The 19,250-nt window shown below is 34.5% G+C and overlaps 4 protein-coding genes across 4 annotated transcripts; 2 read left to right on the plus strand and 2 right to left on the minus strand.

Annotated features, from left to right (window-relative positions):
* Positions 1-4,995, plus strand: LOC111810298 (phytosulfokines 3-like). The gene is made up of 3 exons (XM_087117695.1): positions 1-179; positions 1,250-4,560; positions 4,668-4,995. Exons 2-3 carry the CDS (start codon positions 4,420-4,422, stop codon positions 4,788-4,790), a joined length of 264 nt encoding a protein of 87 aa, XP_086973821.1. The 5' UTR covers positions 1-179; positions 1,250-4,419; the 3' UTR covers positions 4,791-4,995.
* Positions 4,996-6,864: 1,869 nt separating this feature from the next.
* LOC111810569 (uncharacterized) lies at positions 6,865-7,459 on the plus strand. The gene has a single exon (XM_023697290.2). The coding sequence runs from the start codon at positions 7,003-7,005 to the stop codon at positions 7,195-7,197; it is 195 nt and encodes a 64-aa protein (XP_023553058.1). The 5' UTR covers positions 6,865-7,002; the 3' UTR covers positions 7,198-7,459.
* Positions 7,460-9,467: 2,008 nt separating this feature from the next.
* LOC111810322 (protein SOB FIVE-LIKE 5) lies at positions 9,468-11,146 on the minus strand. Its single transcript, XM_023697022.2, has 4 exons — positions 10,188-11,146; positions 10,012-10,077; positions 9,772-9,845; positions 9,468-9,681 (listed from the first exon to the last, which is right to left on the minus strand). The coding sequence occupies exons 1-4, from the start codon at positions 10,545-10,547 to the stop codon at positions 9,642-9,644; spliced, it is 540 nt and encodes a 179-aa protein (XP_023552790.2). The 5' UTR covers positions 10,548-11,146; the 3' UTR covers positions 9,468-9,641.
* Positions 11,147-16,207: 5,061 nt separating this feature from the next.
* On the minus strand, positions 16,208-18,538 carry LOC111810335 (cyclin-D2-1). The gene is made up of 5 exons (XM_023697044.2): positions 18,113-18,538; positions 17,948-18,034; positions 17,506-17,836; positions 17,281-17,399; positions 16,208-16,628 (listed from the first exon to the last, which is right to left on the minus strand). The coding sequence occupies exons 1-5, from the start codon at positions 18,350-18,352 to the stop codon at positions 16,407-16,409; spliced, it is 999 nt and encodes a 332-aa protein (XP_023552812.2). The 5' UTR covers positions 18,353-18,538; the 3' UTR covers positions 16,208-16,406.
* Between the last annotated feature and the right edge of the window lie 712 nt (positions 18,539-19,250).

Consider the following 19,250-nt stretch of genomic DNA (forward strand, 5'->3'; position numbering starts at 1 on the left):
TAGAGCTTCCAATTCCATAGCAGCCCAGCCGCAGCTCCACGAGCACATCACTCTAGGAAACTTCGCCCATGGCACCAAATTCTCTGCCCGGAGGTTTAAATCTCCAATTTACTCGCGCACTTCCTTCAATCCTGATTCACGCCGCTGTATCATTCCCCATTCGTGCTTTCTTCGCTCGGGTAATTTTTTATTTTATTTTTTAATTCTGTTTTTGCTTGTTAAACCCTATTCATCAATTGGTTGTTCACTTCTACGGCGCTACTTTAATCCTGGTCTCCTCCTGGTTTTGCTGCATTACTGCCTAATTGATTGTTCATTTTTCCCCCATGTGGATTGCTTGATTGCTGTTTGTTTCCACGGGTTTTCCTTCTTGGCACTTCTGGGCGCGCATTAGGAAATATTTGTATAATTGGTAGCGAAACTGTTTCATATTGGAGCAGGGAAGAGGTTTCGGAATTTTTGGGGTATCTGATTCTATATTGTAACAACCAAGGGTGCCTTGGCGGTGGTATGTACTCGTAGGCATGTCTCTTGGACGATACCTTCCAAGGGCTTGGGTTCTTCTCTTATCGAAATCGTGATACCCTTAAATCATGTATTCATGGATGCTTGAAAGGTCTTTGTGAGAGGTTTAGTCTCTTGCTAGATTCAATGCCTCTATGTGGACTTCACTCTCCAGGGTGTTGTGCAATTATCCATTACGTTTTGTTCTTTTGGATTGGATCATTTTTTGATTGGTTAGCGCACAATATCTGCTAGCGGTAGGCTTTGGCTGTTACAAATAGTATCAGAGTCAGACATAGGGTGGTGTGCCAACATGAACGTTGGGTCCCCAAGGAGTGGATTGTGAGATCCCATAACGAGTTTTAAAACAGTGATGCGGATGGGAAAATGTAATGGGCCAAAGAGGACAATATCTACTAGTAGTGGGCTTGGATTGTTAGACTTGCCTTCTCCGCATTTTCAGCCTCTTGGCCAAGGTGTTCCCTGGACAAGACTCGATGGTTTCTGCAATTGTAAGTAGTGTCGAGATGACGGCGTTAACTTTTTTGCTCTAGTTTTACGTTTGCCATGATTCATTTCTTCTCTATTCTAGAGTTGGAAGAAATACTTTGTGCCTGCAGATCACCATTCGATTCTTTTGTCTCAGTTAGTATTAATAAGAGGGATCTTTGCCTTGACAAACTGTCCTGTCCCTTTCTTTTACTCGAATTGTGTTTGAATTCACCTTTTGAATTTAATTTTGTAGGGAAATATTTGAGGAGTACATTGCACAACTGAAAGAACGCACAAAAGAAACCGAAACTAAGCGAAAGGAGGAAAAGGTAGTCAGGTACTTTGTATTAGAATCTTTTAGTTTATGCACAATGCCATTGAGTTTATCGTATATATTGTGTATTAGTTTCTGAAAACTAAGGGGGAGGGGGTGGTCAAACACTTACAAGGTGTTACTTGAAATAGCAACCCCAAAAACCTCTCCTTTTGGGCCCCAATTGTTGGGATTTGGAAGGGGAAAAAAAACAGAATGACTGGACAATTCTCATATATCTAGAGGTGGAAGATTATCTCATCTCCAAGCAACACTATCCAACCTTCCTATCCTACTTACTCCTTCAAATGCCAACAAAGGGTGCTGACATGATTGAAAGACATTTCCAGAACTTCCATTGCGAGGTCCTACGTTGGTTGGAAAGGGAAACGAAACATTGTTTATAAGGGTGTGGAAACTTCTCCCTAGTATATGTGTTTTAAAACCTTGAGGGGAAGCTTAAAAGGGAAAGTCTGAAGAGGACAATATTTGCTAGCGGTGGACTTGAACTGTTACAAATTGTATCAGAGCCAGACACCGGGCGGTGTGCCAGCGAGGACGCTGGGTCCCCAAGGGGGGTTAGCTGTGAGGTCTCACATCGGTTGGAGAGGAGAACGAAGCATTCCTTATAAGGGTGTTGAAATCTATCCCTAGTAGACGAATTTTAAAACCTTGAGAGGAAGCCCAAAAAGAACAACACATGTTAGCGGTGAGCTTGGACTTGGGCTTGAGCTTGGGCTGTTACATCCATTGAGTAGGTAATACCTATGATATCTGTAAGCATCTTGTCAAACGGGATAAAGTTCTCCTTGCCATTGAAAAGAGTGGATTGGGCCTCTATAGCATTAAAGACGAAAACCATGCTCTCTTAACCAAGTGGATGTGACGCTACCAAAAAGGAGAAAAGGGCTCTTTGGCGATTAGCTATTGATGCAAAATGGCTCAAAGCCCCTTAATAACCTCCCTGGAAGTAATCTCTCTACACACTTCTCACGGCCTATGAAAGAATACATTGAATCACCGAGCCTTAATTCATGGTTCTGTTTCTAACATAGTGGGAAATGGAGCCACAACCGATTCTTGAAAGACGATGAAGTATCTAAATTAGCTGAATTAAGACTCCCATTATCAAATATTCCTTTAGACTTCCGACTAGCCATTCGGGTTTGGCCTCATGAGGCCAACGAGCTTTTTACTTTCCTCTGCCAAATCCTTTCTCAAAAGCCTTAATCATTCAGCCGTGACCAAACCCCTTCTCTTTACTAGGGCCATTAACTCTCGTGATAGTGCTCCTCTACCCTACATGGCTGTTTTAGATCCCACGATCCTACATTGGTTGGGAGGAGAACGAAACACCCTTTATAAGGGTGTCGAAACCTTTCTCTAGCAGATGAGTTTTAAACCCTTGAGGCGAAGCTCAAAAGGGAAAGTCCAAAGAGGACAATATATGCTAGCGGTGGGCCGGAGCCATTAGACTCTCTCTCCAAGTTGGTGTATCCTTTCCCAAAACAGTATGGAGGCGTGTACCCGTATGTGCTTTTTCCAAAAACAGAACAAATTTGAGCTTTACTCATTACGAGAAATGCAAACTTTTAGATCTTTTAGAAATATCAGCCACAAAATCTCATGTGGTATAAACACTGTAGAGATCTAACTGTATTTGCAACTGTGGGAAATGAGTAGAGAAGCCCGTGAAGATTTAATATGAATGGCTGACTTTTGCACATTGGCAAAGAGGCAGATATCATAGAGAGTTGACCACATATGATCCTTTCATATCTCCCTCTTAAGTGCCTCTTATTGCTTCTACTTTTTCTCTCTCTCCTCCTTTCCCACAAGATTTTATTATGTCATTCAAACAAAGTAATGGTCCATAGCTCTCTCCCACACACATTTATTATGAAAACTTCAATTCTTGAAATTTTTGACCTGGCTATTGAATAGAATAGTTTACAAAGTTGGTTTACAAAGGCCAAATGCACGCCTTGGTTTCTATTGTGCAAGTCATCATAGTTGTGCGAGAAATATCTACAAGAACTAGTCTAAAATTGAGTTATTTTTAATTAAGATATGGAAGAACACTGAGTCAACTAGATTTGGTGGTTTGAATTAAACTGTTTCTGGGTGATTTAGATTGTAAGGTTTTGTTGATGTCATAGAACTTACCGAATCAAGACATTACTTATCTTCTTAAAGACGGGATATTTGGATTTCTTTATCTGTAATGAATTCGCGAGTGGTGGCTATGTTCTTGACCTCCTCCACTACATCCTCAAGAAGAGAAATGATTATTAGGGAAATCCAAATCATTTTTAGAGGACCTACCCACATAAGAATCATTGAAACACCACTATGGTTTGCAACTTTTGGATGCCTATAAGAGAGGCATGCTTATTTGTAATCATTATCATTGTGCTTTCTTTGTTTTGTTTCCTACATTTGATGCAACTTGTTAATTCCCTTTCCAACCCAACTCCCCACCACAAAAGGAAACACATCGCTTAGTTTTAAAGAGACGAGAGGTAGAGATTTGAATCTTCAACCGTTTGAGGAGTATGAATAATTGATTCAGTTAACTTATGGTTCGTTCGTCATAAAAGGTCCAAAAACATTTGAGCTAATAGATTAGAACTATTAATTCTTCAATATATTTCGAGCACACGTTACTTTGATAACATGGGATCCAAGTAATGTACTTATGAATCATTTCATTATATTCTTTACACTCTTAAGCTTTGAGGTCCCGCTCTAACTCTAATCAAGTAGATACTTTTTATAATGCCTCAGGTTTAGGATTTAGATAATTTCTATATGTTCCTGACAAATCTAAATCGTTCCAATGGATTAGTACAGCCAAGCGTGGTCCGACACATAGTCACGAGAATAGTCATAAATGCATTCTTTTATACTTCTCCTAATTATTTCTTTCGACAGGTTTATATTTAACTTTAAGCATAGATATTCAATGATAATAACTTTTTTTATGAGGGGAAAAAACTCATGAGTATAAAATCCATGCTGGTTACTTTTGGCTTGAAGTTCCAATTTTGCCCTTCCACAATCCCTTTATATTCATTTCCACAGTCCTTCCTCTTCCCCATCTCTCTCATATGGCTTCCAAACTCTTAACCTCCATCTTCACATTTCTCTTCCTTTTCTTCTCCTTTGTCTCCTCGGCAACCACCATCGGCGCTCGGCCTGTGCCTGTTCCAGGCTTTTCAAATGCTTTTCCCGGGACTTCTCGAGACGGGGTACGTAAATTTATCAGCAATTGCTCTTGTTAATATGTAGTTCTATAAAGAACGAAAATTGTAGTAAATAATGTGTGCTTTTTTTCCTTCTTTTTGGGAAGTTGAAGGTTGTGGATGATGCTTTGGAAGAGGAGAGTTGTGAAGAAATTGGAGAAGAATATTGCTTGATGAGGAAAACTCTTGCAGCCCATGCTGATTATATCTACACAGATAGCCAGAGGAAGCCATGAGATTATTTACATAAAAGGAAGAGATTCTTCTGTAAGTTTGGGAAATTATATTAGTGTAATTATGTTTAATTAGTGACTAACTGTTAACTTCGATATAATCCAGGTTAAAGAAACTAGATTTACTAAGTTTCTTCGGGCCACGATATCATAATTATGTATTATGATTTGATTAGCCTAAGGTAATCATTTCTAAATATTCACATTACGTATCATGGATCGAAAATCTTTCGGTATGTTGAGAGGACATTAATATTCGATCATATAATCAGATTTATATCGCTCGTGAACGAGAGGGTAACTCTCTTTGTTCTTCTGTTTACCTCCTTTTGGTGTAAGAAATAAATAGGTAGTTTGGAAGTTGTTGCATTTAAAAGCTATTCTCTTTTTTTTCTTTTTTCAAAAAATTGTTTTCTTTTTAGTTAGAATATAAAAAAATCTCAAAAAAATTACAAGTTTTTTTAATTTTTGTTCGCTTTTAAGACATACTTGAAGAATATATCATTAGTTTTAATTTTGACGATTCGAACATAATTTAATAGATATCATTAAACTAGAAGCAAGTTCATAAGCATCTCACATCTACGAGAACTCGGCGACCTCTATTTCTTTTGATACTTTGGCGGAACAGCCCGCTGTCTCGACAGTCGACTACAGCGATGCTGCGTCGACATTGAGGTGGTCGGAGAGATGAGGGAAACGGTTGCTTGAATTTGAATGCACACAAGGTGTTTGTAATTATGCCTAAGAAAATTTTGGTAATATAATTTAGAGAAATTTATAATTAATTCTCATGGAATGTTCTCAATAAATAGCGTTTATGAAATGAAATTTAAAAAACATTAAATTAAATTGGAGATCAGTTTGAGTGTGAAATGTGAACAAAGGGCTTAGGGTTTTATCGATTTGTTTAAATAGTCAAGCACATTTAATTTGAAGTTAAAGTCTTCTTGCCTTAAATATTTGATTTCATTTTGTAACGTACTTTGTCCATTAGGTCGGAATTATTTTTATTATTTATTATTATTATTTTATTTTTTTTTAAGTTGAACAACTTTTGTTCTTTTATTTATTTATTTATTCCACCATGAACACATATGCATATACAATAAATAAATAAATAAATATATATATATATATATATATATATATATATATATATATATATATATATATTTTATTTTATTTTCCTATTGTTAGTTTAAAATTTTGATTTTTTAATCGATATATATTATGATTAGAGTTACCCACCTAGCAGGACGGTGATAGGGAAACTTTTTGGTCTCTATCCCGCCACCTATTTCATTTTCTATCCCTACAAAATTTTCTATTTATTATTCATTAAAGAATATTTTTTTGGTTTAATTTTCAATATTTAAAAAATTATAATAAATATATATTTCATAAACAAACATGTTACAAACCATCATATAATACGTCGTGAAAATAGTGAAATTTTAATTAACATCTCCTATAACCTTATTTTCATTTCACACTACTAATTCACATGTTTAATTTAATAAATTATATTGATATATTAAATTAACGATAATTTACATGAATTCTTTTATTCGAGGACGATGGTTCAAAATCTCCATTTTTGCATTTATTATATTAAAATAAACAATAATAATAATTTAATATTTCTATGTCACTTAAAAGTTTGCATAATAAAAAAAATATATATATATATATATATTAAATTAAACTATAGTGTAATCTTTTAAATTTGTGTCTATTTGATATTTTAATTAAGCGTCTGAATTTTTATTTTATATTTAATATTTAATGGATTAATAATTTTTTTTTTTTTTTTCTTTTAAGACAGAATTAAAGTTTAGGATTTAGATGAAATGAATTAGTAATTGACTTTCCAAATTGTCCGAAGGTTTGTTATAATTTGATAAGGATTAACATGATCCACGTTGGCTCCAAATTCAACGTTTCCAATAAATTAGGAAACCAAGAGCGAGGTTAAAAAGAGTGGCAAAATTGTAATTCGGAAGTAAAATGAGGGCACTTAGTTACGTTCATAATATGCCACACGGCATGCGTGCTTCTTCTATATATGGAACTTCTTCGCCACTGAAATGAGAGTTGGAAACCTCTGAATCTCACATCTCCCTCAACTGAATTCCATCTCCTTCTCTTTCTCTCTCCCGAACCCTAATTCTATCAAATTTCTGCTTCGAGTCCTCCATTTTGAGTGGCTTCAATGGCGAATCAGTTCGGCAGTTTAGTGGAATCCATAAAATCCAAGGTGAAGGCGCTGAAGAAGTCGAAGAAGCCGTATATAAAGATGGACAAAAGCTCCAGCGTCAAGGTTGAGATCCGTAGCCGAAAAGCTCGATTGTTGATCGATAAAACTATGAAGGTTGCCGATCGTCCTGGCAAGCGCACTGTTTCTTAGTCTTGATTATCATCTCTGTTTCTTACCGACACTCAGGTTTTTTTATGCTCTCTCGCTATTTTTCTCTGTGATCTTCGCGTAGTTGCAATCGCGGATTGTTCTTGTTTGTGATGATTTAGTTTTGGTTTGATCGTGTAGCTACCGATTCTGTGTTTCTCTCATAGATTCAGATATGGAACCGTTTCGGATTAATAGCTCCGAAACTAAACTTGTAACTAATTACGAATCGATGAAATTACGAATTTCCGAGTTTCTGAGTTTCTTTCTTCGATTTTTCTCGATCTTCCTTTTCGAATTCCTAATCACGCAACAGACGTCTTCTCTGTTTGCGATTAGTTTCATCTCTTTGAAATAGATTGATTTGATTGAAAACTACATGAAAACGGAATCAAATCAGTTTTGAGTCGCTGGGGAAAAACAAATCTCGACGGGAAACGGACCACATAATTGAAGAAGCGCAATAAAGACTGATATGGAAATGCGTGCCTACGCTTAGGACGGCAAGAGATTGTGATCATTGATTGAACGGCCCACCCTACTCCGCCATTGTCAATTCTTCCTCATCTGAAATTGATACAGATTATTGTATTGTGCATTATTCATGGATGATAAAAGTCAATTGAATCCTATTCATTTTTCAATTACTATTTTAATTGATTAACTTACAAAAAGTATGTGATTCTGTCGGTTATTGAAATTGAAATTTAGTGATGCTTCTATCATGTGCATCAAGAACAGACCTGTATTTTAAAATAGGCTATGTCCCTCCCAACTTTGTTCTATGTTTAAAATATATTTCAACTTACTTTTGAATTCCTTGATAGTGTTCGATTCATGGGATAGTAATTTATATTTGTGATTTTAATCATTTAACTATATTTGAAAATTTATTTTTAAATAATAGTTTACAATTTTACAAAACCAACGAAATTCAAGTCAAAACTCTAAAATAAAATATTTGAAAATAATGAAAAGCTGTGTTCTTTTTTGAAAAAAGACGTGGACCTTATTTATTGATCTGAAATAAATAAAATGAATAAAAATAAAGCGCAGATTTTAGTTTGAACCGCAACTAAGATCATTTAAAAGGGGAAGAAAAAAATTAAATTTAAATTGCGACGGTTGAAAGCTAAGTTTTGATTATTCATATTTCTTTTGTCAATAGTCTCAATATTGCATATCAAATATTTCAATTTTTTTTTTTTTTTTTTTTTATTAGAAAATAAAATATGAAGAATTTGATTAGGTTATATTTGACTTGGAATTTGGACCCTTATTATATGGGTTGAAGATGAGAAATTGCGAAATAATATATATATATACATATACACACATATATATATACACACATATACATATATATATATATCATTAAGTTGACATAAAAAAAACAAAACTCATAAAAATTAGATTGACTTAGAGAAGCAATATTAAGAAAAAATAAATTTATTTGTCTTAATAAATTCTTAAAATGTGAATTTAATGAACTTTTAATTTTAGGGTAAATGGGTTGGTAAATTTTATAAAAAAAGAAAATAATTCAAAGATTTATTGGACAAAAAAAATGTTGAAAGTTAATATTTGATTACACTTTTAAAATTAATTAGAAGTGTATTAAAAGACAAAATCCTAAAACTAAAAACTTCTCATTCAAGCTTTAAGAAGAATGTAAGGTCAAAGTTGACCAAAATCGAATGGGCCCGACATGAAAAGCCCAATGGAAATGAAAGAGTAGCCCATTGGGCCTAAGGGCTCTGAGTTGCCTGGTTTTCCCATACACTCTTAAAATCACTTCTATCCAAATAATAATAATAATAATAATAATGGATTTTATTAAAAAAAAATTAATTCTCTCTCTCTTTCTACTTGGAAGAAATGAATCTCAATAAAATATACATAATATTTATAATAAAAAATAAAAATAAATAAATAAATAAAAAGAAAAAAGAGGAGACATGTGGTCAGCATTAGAATTTGACATCCTAAATTCCCAAATTGCTATTTTTTTTTCTATTAATTTATTGATTTATTGAGCACTTTTTTTATAGAACAAATCAGACCAACTTCCATTTTTTTGTCTGCTGAATCACTTAAACAAATCACATCACAAACTCAATATAAGCAAATCATGGCAAGACAGTTTTGGGTGAACCAAAATTTTCAATTAAATTATAAATTTTTTTTTTTAAAAAAAAAAAAATCTAAAGTTTTAGGCATTATTTGGATGAAAGTTAGTGGCTCTCGTGATCTTGTTCTAAAAATTACTCAGATTTGTTTCCAATTCACAAATGGTTCCCATTGCATTGATCGTTACAAAAAGGGAAAGAAATGAAGATGGAAAAGAACAAAAAAAAAACAGGGAAACAAAGCCCATCTCTTCAGCAGATCCATTTCCCACGCATTTTTTCAGAAAGTGATGCAAAAATAAACCCACTTATCTCATCTCATCTCATCCCTATCCCTCCTCCTTCGCCTTCAAACCACCTGTTAAAGAACCAGAATAAGAACAATCCAGTTCAAAAATGCTAAAAAACAAGCCCAGTGATTACCCAAAAACAGTGACAGTAGCTTAACTGGTTCTTCTGCAATCTATTTCCTGATAGAGAAGCTTGAAGGAACCCAAAATGGTCTGTACAGGCCGATCTTTCCTGCATCAACAGCAACAAACAATGTCAATACTTGTGCATTTGTCTTGGTGATGGCTGATGGATTTATAAATAAGGAATACATCACTTCTAGAGACAGGAGAGCTTATGCTCAAAGTGGACAATATCGTACCATCTTGAATAAAGACAGTGTAAAAGAGTCAAGTACCTCGAAGTGGCTAGTTTGAGAGAAGCCCAAGAAGCTTTCCATTGAGGCTTGATGGGTGAACTTATTCTGAAGATTTGAAAGAAGCTAACTTTGATGAGTACCCAATTGGTCAAAATGTATAATCGTTGTAGAACAAAGCTAAAAATGGGCTAAAAGAGATTGTTTTGGAGACTTACAGCAGTGTAGTTGAGAGCAGGAGAGCTAGCAGTGTCGTCTAGGAACGAAGAAGAAGGCTCCCCCTGGCATTGATGTTCTTGAATTCTCTGTTTTTTGCCCTTTCTCTTCCCCAATGTAGCTGATTTTGATGCTTCTTGGGAGCAAGCTTCGTCTTCTATGAAATGTGGAGGCCCAGAAGATGCATCAGAAACCATGGAAAGATCCTCTTCCTCTTCCTCTTCTTCAGAACCTTTAACTTTCCAATATTCCTCTCCGCCAACAATGTGATCTAAGCAGCCTTGTGAACGAAAAGACTGCTCCAAATACAAAGTCCAACCAGACTCACACCCACTACTGCACTCAGAACCCAACAAATTCATATTCCCCAACCCTTTTCTCTCAGACAAATTATCAAACAGGTTGTGTGCAATGCAAATTCAAGAAGAAAACAGAGCCCAGATCAGAATGGGAACCCAAAAAAAAAACAGAGAACATGAACTTTCCGCAAACGATTTCAACAAGCAACCAATGATCTATTTACATCTCTCAAGATTTTCGCCAAAGTTGTGTAAAATTGAACTCAAATCCCAAAACAAAAAACTGGGTTATGTCCAGACCCTCCAAGTTGAATGTGTGTGGGGAAGTGAAATGAATGAATCAAAATGAAAAGTGGCAGATGGGTGTGGTGGGTTTATAGCGTTAGATGATCGCATGTAGCAGAGAGAGAGCCAGAAGGCCTTGTTCACATGCAAGACAGCGAGGCATTGGTACCCTATTAAACCAAAACCAAGAACACGTCCATATCTCCTTCCACAGTACAATGGTGATACTGTTTGGTGTAATGAAGTTGGTTGAGTTAAGAAGATACCTGGAAACATGTGCTCCTCGCCTCAAAATTGTATGAGAGAAGGGATTATTTTGGTTTCAGTGTACAGAAATAGAAAGGGTTTGGGATTTTGTTTTCTTTTTTGCACTTCTTTTGTTTGTTCTCGTCGTAGAATCGAACGGAATGCCCAATTTTTTCAACATCATTTGAAGATGTTGGAGATCTCATTGTAATAGGGAAAATTTCAAGTCCCTTCGTCATCTTCCGACTAAAACGTCCCGATTCAATTAAGGAAGATGGTAGGTCAACGTGAAGTTTATGGTGCAAATAGGATATCCCGACCCCATATGCTCAGTATCATGGTTGTGCTGTGATCTTGACACGCTCACGACCAGCTTTGTAAGAAACCCTGACTCATATATTTTTTGTCTAGCATTGTGGTTTCGTTGAACTTCATGCGAGGTTTGTCTTCACCAACGGAACATAACTGATACAAAATTCAAGTTTGTTTGATCGTATACGCCTGCACGGGCATGTTCCATCTTCTGCGACCAACCCGAGTTGGCTCTACACTAGGCCAAGCCATCCAGCTCGACATTTCCTCTATTTGGGACCAATGTCTCTCAATACAATGTCATATCTCAAATCATCTACATTACAATTAATGTGTTTCACATGTCTTGACGTCGTCTCAAGTTGCAAGGTGTCATCGACTATCATAGCTCACTCGGTCATGCCATTGAGAACGAGTCCAATTGTCATTCATAATATCGGGACATCTCAAACATCTATCCATTCGAGTTCTATAAAGGCATTGGACCCTCCCATGTCCATTATGTATCATTTATGGACTCCGTACCGAATAGCGAGTATATGATTCAACCTCCCGACACATGAGCTAGGCTCAATGTTGCATGACACTATTCTTGAAATATCAATTCTAAAGAAAGTCACTTGAAACACTCGTCTCGCAACAACGAGAGTCACTGTGACACAAATATGTGACACAGAGTAGCTCGCTTATGTCATAGGGGTGGTGGAGAGCTAACACAAAACTAACGAGGCTAAAGAACTCGATTAGGGTTAAGTATTAAAAGAGTATCACATGCACTCACATTCTCTCAATCTCTATTTAAAACATGAAAGAACACACACACACTCATCTCTACCCTTTTCAAGAAATACGCTCACACATACATGTGGGCACGTGTGCATTTCTTTTCCATTTCCGAATTCCCCAAATATTCACACACATGCTCCCACGTGCACACGGTTTTCAACCTTATTTTCCCTTTTTTTTTTTTTTTTTTTTTTTAATTTTCTCCCAAATCCTCTTATTACATTTTCCTTTTTTTAAAATAATATATATTAATCGACACTTGTAGAACATGGGTCCTATTTCCAATGTTTCCCTCGTCGAACAGGGAAATAAAACATCATTGGTATAAAAACTTCTCTCTAGTAGACGCGTTTTAAACCTTTGAGAGAAACTCAAAGAGTAGTATGTGCTAGCAGTAGGCTTGAGCTGTTACATAAAATCTTCGTCCTGTCTCGTACTAAGTTTATGAAAAATGGGTTAAACGTTATATTATATTATTCTTTTTTTTGCTCGAGATATTAAAAAAGTGGCCTAACTACTCTCACCAAAACTTATCCATAGACCAATGCATTACATTAATAATATTAAAAACAAAGCCTATTTAGGGTTAAAACAACTCAAGAGGGCTTAGCCATAGATTAAGACCATATTGCTATAAATAATTACTTAGCATAAGATCATTAAATAGAGGTCACGTGCAATCTCTCTCTCTTGGATCCCTCATTATTGATAGACCCACGAACAAGCTCATGCAACCCGCTTGAATTTAAAGTTCGATTTCAAAATATACACCTTTTATTGTAGGGACGGATAATTGATCTGAATTATTATAAAGTTTTATGTCATTTAATGCACGTAATTTTTCTAAATTTTTTCATAAAAAGAAATTAATTATAACCTAAGTTTAGATAATATTGATAACTTAGGTTTAATTTGAATAATTTTTATAAATTTATTAATAAAGTGGAAATTGAAATTTTGAGTAATAATTGAAATTTCCATATATACCTTAAAGTTTAAATCTTTGAACGAGGGATACAGGGAACCTAATGCCAGCAGGATAGCGGTGGACACCTGTCACGAAATTAAATGGTCGACCTGCGGGGACCACAGAAATTTGCATAAAATAAAATATTAAGAAATAATCCTAGTCATCTTTGTCGTGTAGTGTAACTGGCTGTAACCGGTACGTTGTACGGACGATAGTACAAAGGCGTCATGCACCGACGGTTCATCAAGTGATCGCCTCCGCTTACGTGTTTTTTTTTTCTTTTAATTATTTATTATAAATTAAAAAAATTATCAATTTTTATTTTGTTTGCGAATTGGGAAATTCTTGGCCCATTTGGAATGTGGATCTGAGCCCATTTGGAATTGGACCTTGTAATTTACGGCCCATGTCCAATTAAACGCAAATATTGGGCTTAAATTCTAGAAGTTGGACCATACATTTAAGGCTACGGGCCCAAATTCGAAGAGTTTGCTCATGGGCCAGGCCCAAATACAATTATATATTAAATTAAATCTTTAGACCTTTTGATGTGAACTTCTAATTATTATTATTGTGTTGGCCGTTTCAAAATAAATAAAGGGCATAATAGATTTGCTTGATAGGTCATGGTATCATAAAATTAATTAATTTAAAAATTCTTATAATATATATATTATTTTTTTTATTTTTTTATTATTTTTTTTAATGAGTGCTCTCGTTCAGATATGTTTTCAATTTATTTACGTGCTTCTCATTTACTCGGACAAATAATTAAATTTTGTCTGTTTTTTATTTTTTATGTTTTTAAAATCTTAGCCCAACTTTTACTTTTTTTATTTCATTAAACAAAATTGACTTAATTTGACTTGGAAGTCAATTTTTTTTAATTTAAAAAATTATACAAAAAAGACCATTAATGAACAAGGTTTCATTTTAAAATTACCAAAAGTTACCTAACATTGCACCCATTTTTTTACTATAATTAAATAATTCAATAGATTATTGTAAACTTACCAATCACATTAATAATTACAATACACGAAATATCTTTTTCCTATTAAATAAGTAAATAATGTTTCCTTAAAATATTTATGCATCTTTTTTAAATCTACTTTTTTAAAATTAAAAAATAATTATTATTTTGGACAATCACATCAATAATTACAAATAAATAAATAAATAAATAAATATATATATATATATATATATATTTATGCGGGCAGGTTGGAAAGTACAATCTCGTCCCTATCCTATTTATCTAATTACAAAAAAATGTTCTCCACTTCCTCTCCATTCTACGTATAAACAATGAATATTTTTTGGGTTCGATCTCCACAATATAAATAGATATTTCTAATTGAATCTTGACCTATTATCTAAATTAAATAAATAAATAAAGTTAATATTGTATATAATATCTTTGTATATTGAGCTTCAACTTAGGTTTCCTTTTAGTGGGTGTCAATGTCAATTCATATAATAAAAAATATATTGACATATTATATAAAGATTACAAATGACTCGACACCAAAGAGAAGAAAATCTTCTTTTTTATTATAGACCCTTTTTGTCCTTTTCAATTATCTTTCAAAATAAAATTCATATTATTTCAATCACATTCAAATTAATTCAAATAATATTTTTAATTTTTAATTTAGACCGACGATTTAGCATACCATATTTAAAATTAGACGATATGTTAACTTACATAGTTCAAAGGTTAAATTAGTAATTCAACAATTTATGAATATAAGATCGTTAATAACCCTTGACCAATAGAAACAGGGTGTGGTGGTGATATGGCAAAATAGAGAAAAATTAACGTACGGTGCCACATCAGCGCCACATAATTTCTTTGTTAATCAACCAACGATTAATTATGTTAGTAAAAAAGTAACTAAATTAATTGGACATACGTTAAAAAAAAAAAAAAAGAATTTGGATAATAAATTCAAATCTTGGGGTAAAATGAAAGGAAGAAACATAGAATAAGGTTCTAATTGTTGTCGTTCCCTTGGAGCTACGAATTGATATGACTCGTCTTGCTCCTCCTTACTTTTTTACCCCATCAAATCAAATCAAATCTTTGCCTCAAAAGCCACCTCACTTCCTTTTTCCTTTTTTTTATTTCTTTATTTGTCTATTGTTCTTTACAGTACCGTACACGTGTACATTTCTCATTGGGCCAGTCTATCTGTCTCCCACACCCCCTCCACTCCGTTTCTTTCCCTCCAAAAATAATTTCAACTTACTGCTTACGTGGCATCCCACCTCATGCCTACGCCACTCCCTCCTCCTATTTAGTTAATTAATTTCAAATAATTATAAACTGAATTTTTTAAATTAATTTTATGAAATTATTTTATAGAATCAAAATTGATTTTTTTTTTTTTTGGACGCTTTCATCCAACACCTCCCCTCGAACAATGTATGTCTCCTCTTAATTGAGGCTCGACTCCTTTGGAGTCTTTTCTAGTCATTTTTTTACTATGCCTTCGAGGCTCACAATACTTTGTTCGTCATTTGAGGATTTTGTCAATCTATTGACATGGTTAAGTTTAGAGCATGACTCTAATACCATGTTAGACGAACACGACTCTCCACAATGATATGATATTGTCTACTTTAAGCATAAGCTCTCATAACATTGATGGGCTAACTCAAAAGGCCTCATCCCAATGGAGACAGAATTTGTTAATTATAAATCCATGATCATTTCCTATATTAGCCGATGTAAGACTTTTATCATTCAACAAATGAGTTTTCTTTCTATCGACTAATTTTTAATTATTATAGTTTAATCACTTATAGAACGAGACTCAATCACTAAAAAAAAAATATTTTTATTATTATTATTATATTTTGAAAAAACTCGGGAACAAATATAAATAAAATGGGATAACTAATACAGATTCCACGTGGACCAATAAAGAAAGAGGAGGGTAAAACTGTAATACAAAAAGTAATGATAGCTCCCAAAGGCCAATGGGTCTCTCATGAGAATCTAATCCAAAGGTTGTTCTTGCATGGGGATCATGAAATTGGAGTAGCGAATAATTGATAAATTATTGACTTTTTAGCCTTCACTGATAATATTCCCATTTTACCCCCCGAATACAAAAAAATCAGAAATATGGTATTTTTTTTTTATAATAAATAAGTAACAAAAAGAAAACAACAACAAAAAATTTCCTTTCCCTTGTTGAGATCATCGTCTGTGCAATCTCAACCGTTCAATTTCAATGGTCAACGACAAGGGAATGAGAGAGGGAAATAAAAAGGATCTTTCTCCCTCTTACAAGATTATACGAAATAGGGTTTATCTACTGCTCCTGTACATCCGGTGCAGAGGAACGAAGCCTCTTTGTCGGCGGCTCCACTGCTGCTTCTGTATCACAGCTACCGCATGCAGCCGCTTCTAGCACGCCGACTGGACTAGTTGGCGCCGGTTGCTCGACTCCTCGACTCCGCTGTTTTGGGAGGTCTGCTGGACACGTGTCGATTATGTACTCCTCCATCAGTTGGTAACAGCTTCTCACCATTTCCTTTCCCAATAAATTTGTTTTAAAATTAAAATGACAGCAAAATATTTTGACTCCAAACCCTACGTTCCTTCCTTTTTATTTCTCACGCTTTCCAATTTCCCACCAAAGTAAATAAATAAATAGTAATTTCTTATAAAATAAGTTACTATAATTCGAGCTAAAATAAATAAATAATGGTATAAAAATTTAAATGTGCTGAACTATGTTAATTAAATTATTATCCTTCTAAATTATGCTTTTAAAAATTACGAACCTCAATAATTATAAAAAAAATGCATGTTCTTAAAAGATAAATTATAAAAATACCTTTAAAAATTTTCATTAAAAAAAAATATCAAAATTAATATTTCAGCTTTAAAATGAATATTAATATTTTTTAAATAACTTTATTCTATTAATCTAAATAAGGATGAAATTTAATTTGAAATTAAGTCGTGGAGTTTAGCCTAATTAATTTAAATAAAACAAACTCAAAATCCAAAATGTTGGTGAATAAAAAAAGAAAAAGAAAATGATAAAGAATATCTTGAGAAAAAATCCGTAATTTAATTAAAATAAATTTCCAAAAAAGGGTTTTTCTGTATTTATACATTAACCCCTACAGAATTATGAAATCCCTTTTCCAACCCACAGATATTGAATTAATACTTACGACTCTGTTTGCCGCAAGGAAATGGGTACAAACCGCCGGAGAATCAACCCGCTCACCAGCGGCGGTGAGAACGGCGGCGGCGGCTATGGTACACGGCGGAAACCCCAAGAAATCGATCACTGAAAATCAATCCAAATTCATTTTTTAAGAACACAAAATCAAAGAAGACGACAAAAGTAATCGAATATGATAACAGAATCGGTTTCAGATTTTTATCGAATGTACCGCGTGTAGTGCTGAGAATGAGATCGGAAGAAGTAGAGAAGAGGAGGCAACGAGAGACGTCACCGTCGCCTTCGCCGCCGTCTGCGGCGGAAGAAGGAGGAAGATCGGAAATGAAGTGGTGGAGAAAATCGAAAGGCGTGACGGCGCGTAATCTCCAGTTGAGAATAGACAGGACACGAAGCTCCATTCTCTGAACCGTTTTGGGATCGAAGACGTACTTAGGCTCAAAGATTTGGAGGTCCAAAAGCAGTGGGACCAGAGGCTCCTCCATTTTCGCCGCTAAAGACAAACACGCCACCGCGAGAAGCTGAAACGGCCATCCATTCCGCCGCTGCAAATAACAAGAAAAATAAAATCCCTAAACTATCCGCCTCAAAATTCCGATCAGATTCTTGAACAATCGACGACATTAACAAGGGGAAAATCGAAAAAGATTCTTAACTGGAAGGAAATTAGCGGAGAGGAAGCGATCGAAGTAATTAACGGAGAGAATCGCAGTGACTGGTTTGAAATTGTAGTGCGCGTGGACCTACAAAACCCTAGACGATCGATAAAAACAAGAAAATCAATGCGAAGAACAGCGATGTAAAAGAGGAGTGACCTGTACCTTCAAGATCCAGTTAATGGAGTCTTGGCGAGCAATAACGTCGATCGACCGGTCACGGCACCGTCGAACGTAGTCGCGGCGGGGCATATGGTCGAGCTCCGATTGAAGAAGGCTGAAAATGGCGGAGTCATCGGAGATCAGGGAGTCCGCGGCGGTGGAACAGAGCAAGTCGGCAGAGACATGGCGTGCAGGGCCAGAGGAGGAGGAAGAAGCGGGGGATTGGTCAGGAGAGAGAGACATTGTGGACTGGAGAGATCAGCGGAGAGGAAAGGCCGGCGGTGGCGACGGCATTGAGGAGGAGGAGGAAGGAGACGGCGGTGGGATTTTTGTGAGGGATGACCATGGCTTTATGGGTTTGGATGGAACTTAGTCAATAGTCTGCACTCAGTGAGTGTGTCGCTTCTCTCTCTTAGTTTAATTTAATTTAATTTAATTTAATTTGTGTTATTATTATTAAATATTATTAAATTTTAATGAAATAGTGAGTGAGAAAATGAGAGTATTTGTGGGGGTATTTTTGCAAAGAGTGAAAGTAGATTGTGTAGCTGAGTTGTCACTTGCTCATTGGAGCGATTTTAAATTTCTTTATTATTATTTAATTTTACCTTTCCATAAATTTTAAATTTAAATTTTAAATTTCTCTATTTTCAGTTTAAAGGTTTAATAAATCAATTTATATATTTTATTAGTGATTTTATAGCCATTATCAACTAAAAAATACTTAAATAATATGATTAAATTCATTCACTAATAAAAGTTCAAGATTTAAAAAAAAAATGCTATTGGGGGATAATATTAAAATAATATAGGGAATTAAAAAATTAATGAAAAAAGTATTTAAAGGTGAAATTTAATGCAAAAGAGAATGAAAATGGTTTGAAATGGGAAAAACATTGGAAATGATTTGTGGGCATTATAGGTAAATAGGAAATATCCATGTTTGGTTGATGACTTTAAATGTTTTTGGAGACATTATGTTTTGAGGCCAAATTGGTAAATAGCCCTTCATTTTTTTTTTTTTTTTAAGATTTTTGTTGGTTTTGTATATTTGGATTTCAATTTTTGTTTTTGTTTATAAACCCGTTTTAGGTTGCTGTTCATGTAAATGAATTGTATACGAAAGCTTGAAATAATTGAT

Source organism: Cucurbita pepo, chromosome 14, assembly GCF_057944985.1.
Source record: "Cucurbita pepo subsp. pepo isolate OVF chromosome 14, ASM5794498v1, whole genome shotgun sequence".
Taxonomy (NCBI): Eukaryota; Viridiplantae; Streptophyta; class Magnoliopsida; order Cucurbitales; family Cucurbitaceae; genus Cucurbita; species Cucurbita pepo.

What these genes read in the sequence shown, in the direction of transcription:
- LOC111810298 (XM_087117695.1), top strand. Translation starts at nt 4,420, where the DNA reads ATGGCTTCCAAACTCTTAACCTCCATCTTCACATTTCTCTTCCTTTTC. An exon ending in CCGGGACTTCTCGAGACGGG is followed by an intron (nt 4,561 to 4,667) that starts GTACGTAAATTT and finishes GGGAAGTTGAAG; the next exon opens with GTTGTGGATGATGCTTTGGA.
- LOC111810569 (XM_023697290.2), top strand. Translation starts at nt 7,003, where the DNA reads ATGGCGAATCAGTTCGGCAGTTTAGTGGAATCCATAAAATCCAAGGTG.
- LOC111810322 (XM_023697022.2), bottom strand. Translation starts at nt 10,547, where the DNA reads ATGAATTTGTTGGGTTCTGAGTGCAGTAGTGGGTGTGAGTCTGGTTGG. An exon ending in CTCAAACTAGCCACTTCGAG is followed by an intron (nt 9,846 to 10,011) that starts GTACTTGACTCT and finishes CTGTTGATGCAG; the next exon opens with GAAAGATCGGCCTGTACAGA. An exon ending in AATAGATTGCAGAAGAACCA is followed by an intron (nt 9,682 to 9,771) that starts GTTAAGCTACTG and finishes GTTCTTTAACAG; the next exon opens with GTGGTTTGAAGGCGAAGGAG.
- LOC111810335 (XM_023697044.2), bottom strand. Translation starts at nt 18,352, where the DNA reads ATGTCTCTCTCTCCTGACCAATCCCCCGCTTCTTCCTCCTCCTCTGGC. An exon ending in TCTCCGCTAATTTCCTTCCA is followed by an intron (nt 17,837 to 17,947) that starts GTTAAGAATCTT and finishes TGTTATTTGCAG; the next exon opens with CGGCGGAATGGATGGCCGTT. An exon ending in CATTCTCAGCACTACACGCG is followed by an intron (nt 17,400 to 17,505) that starts GTACATTCGATA and finishes ATTGATTTTCAG; the next exon opens with TGATCGATTTCTTGGGGTTT.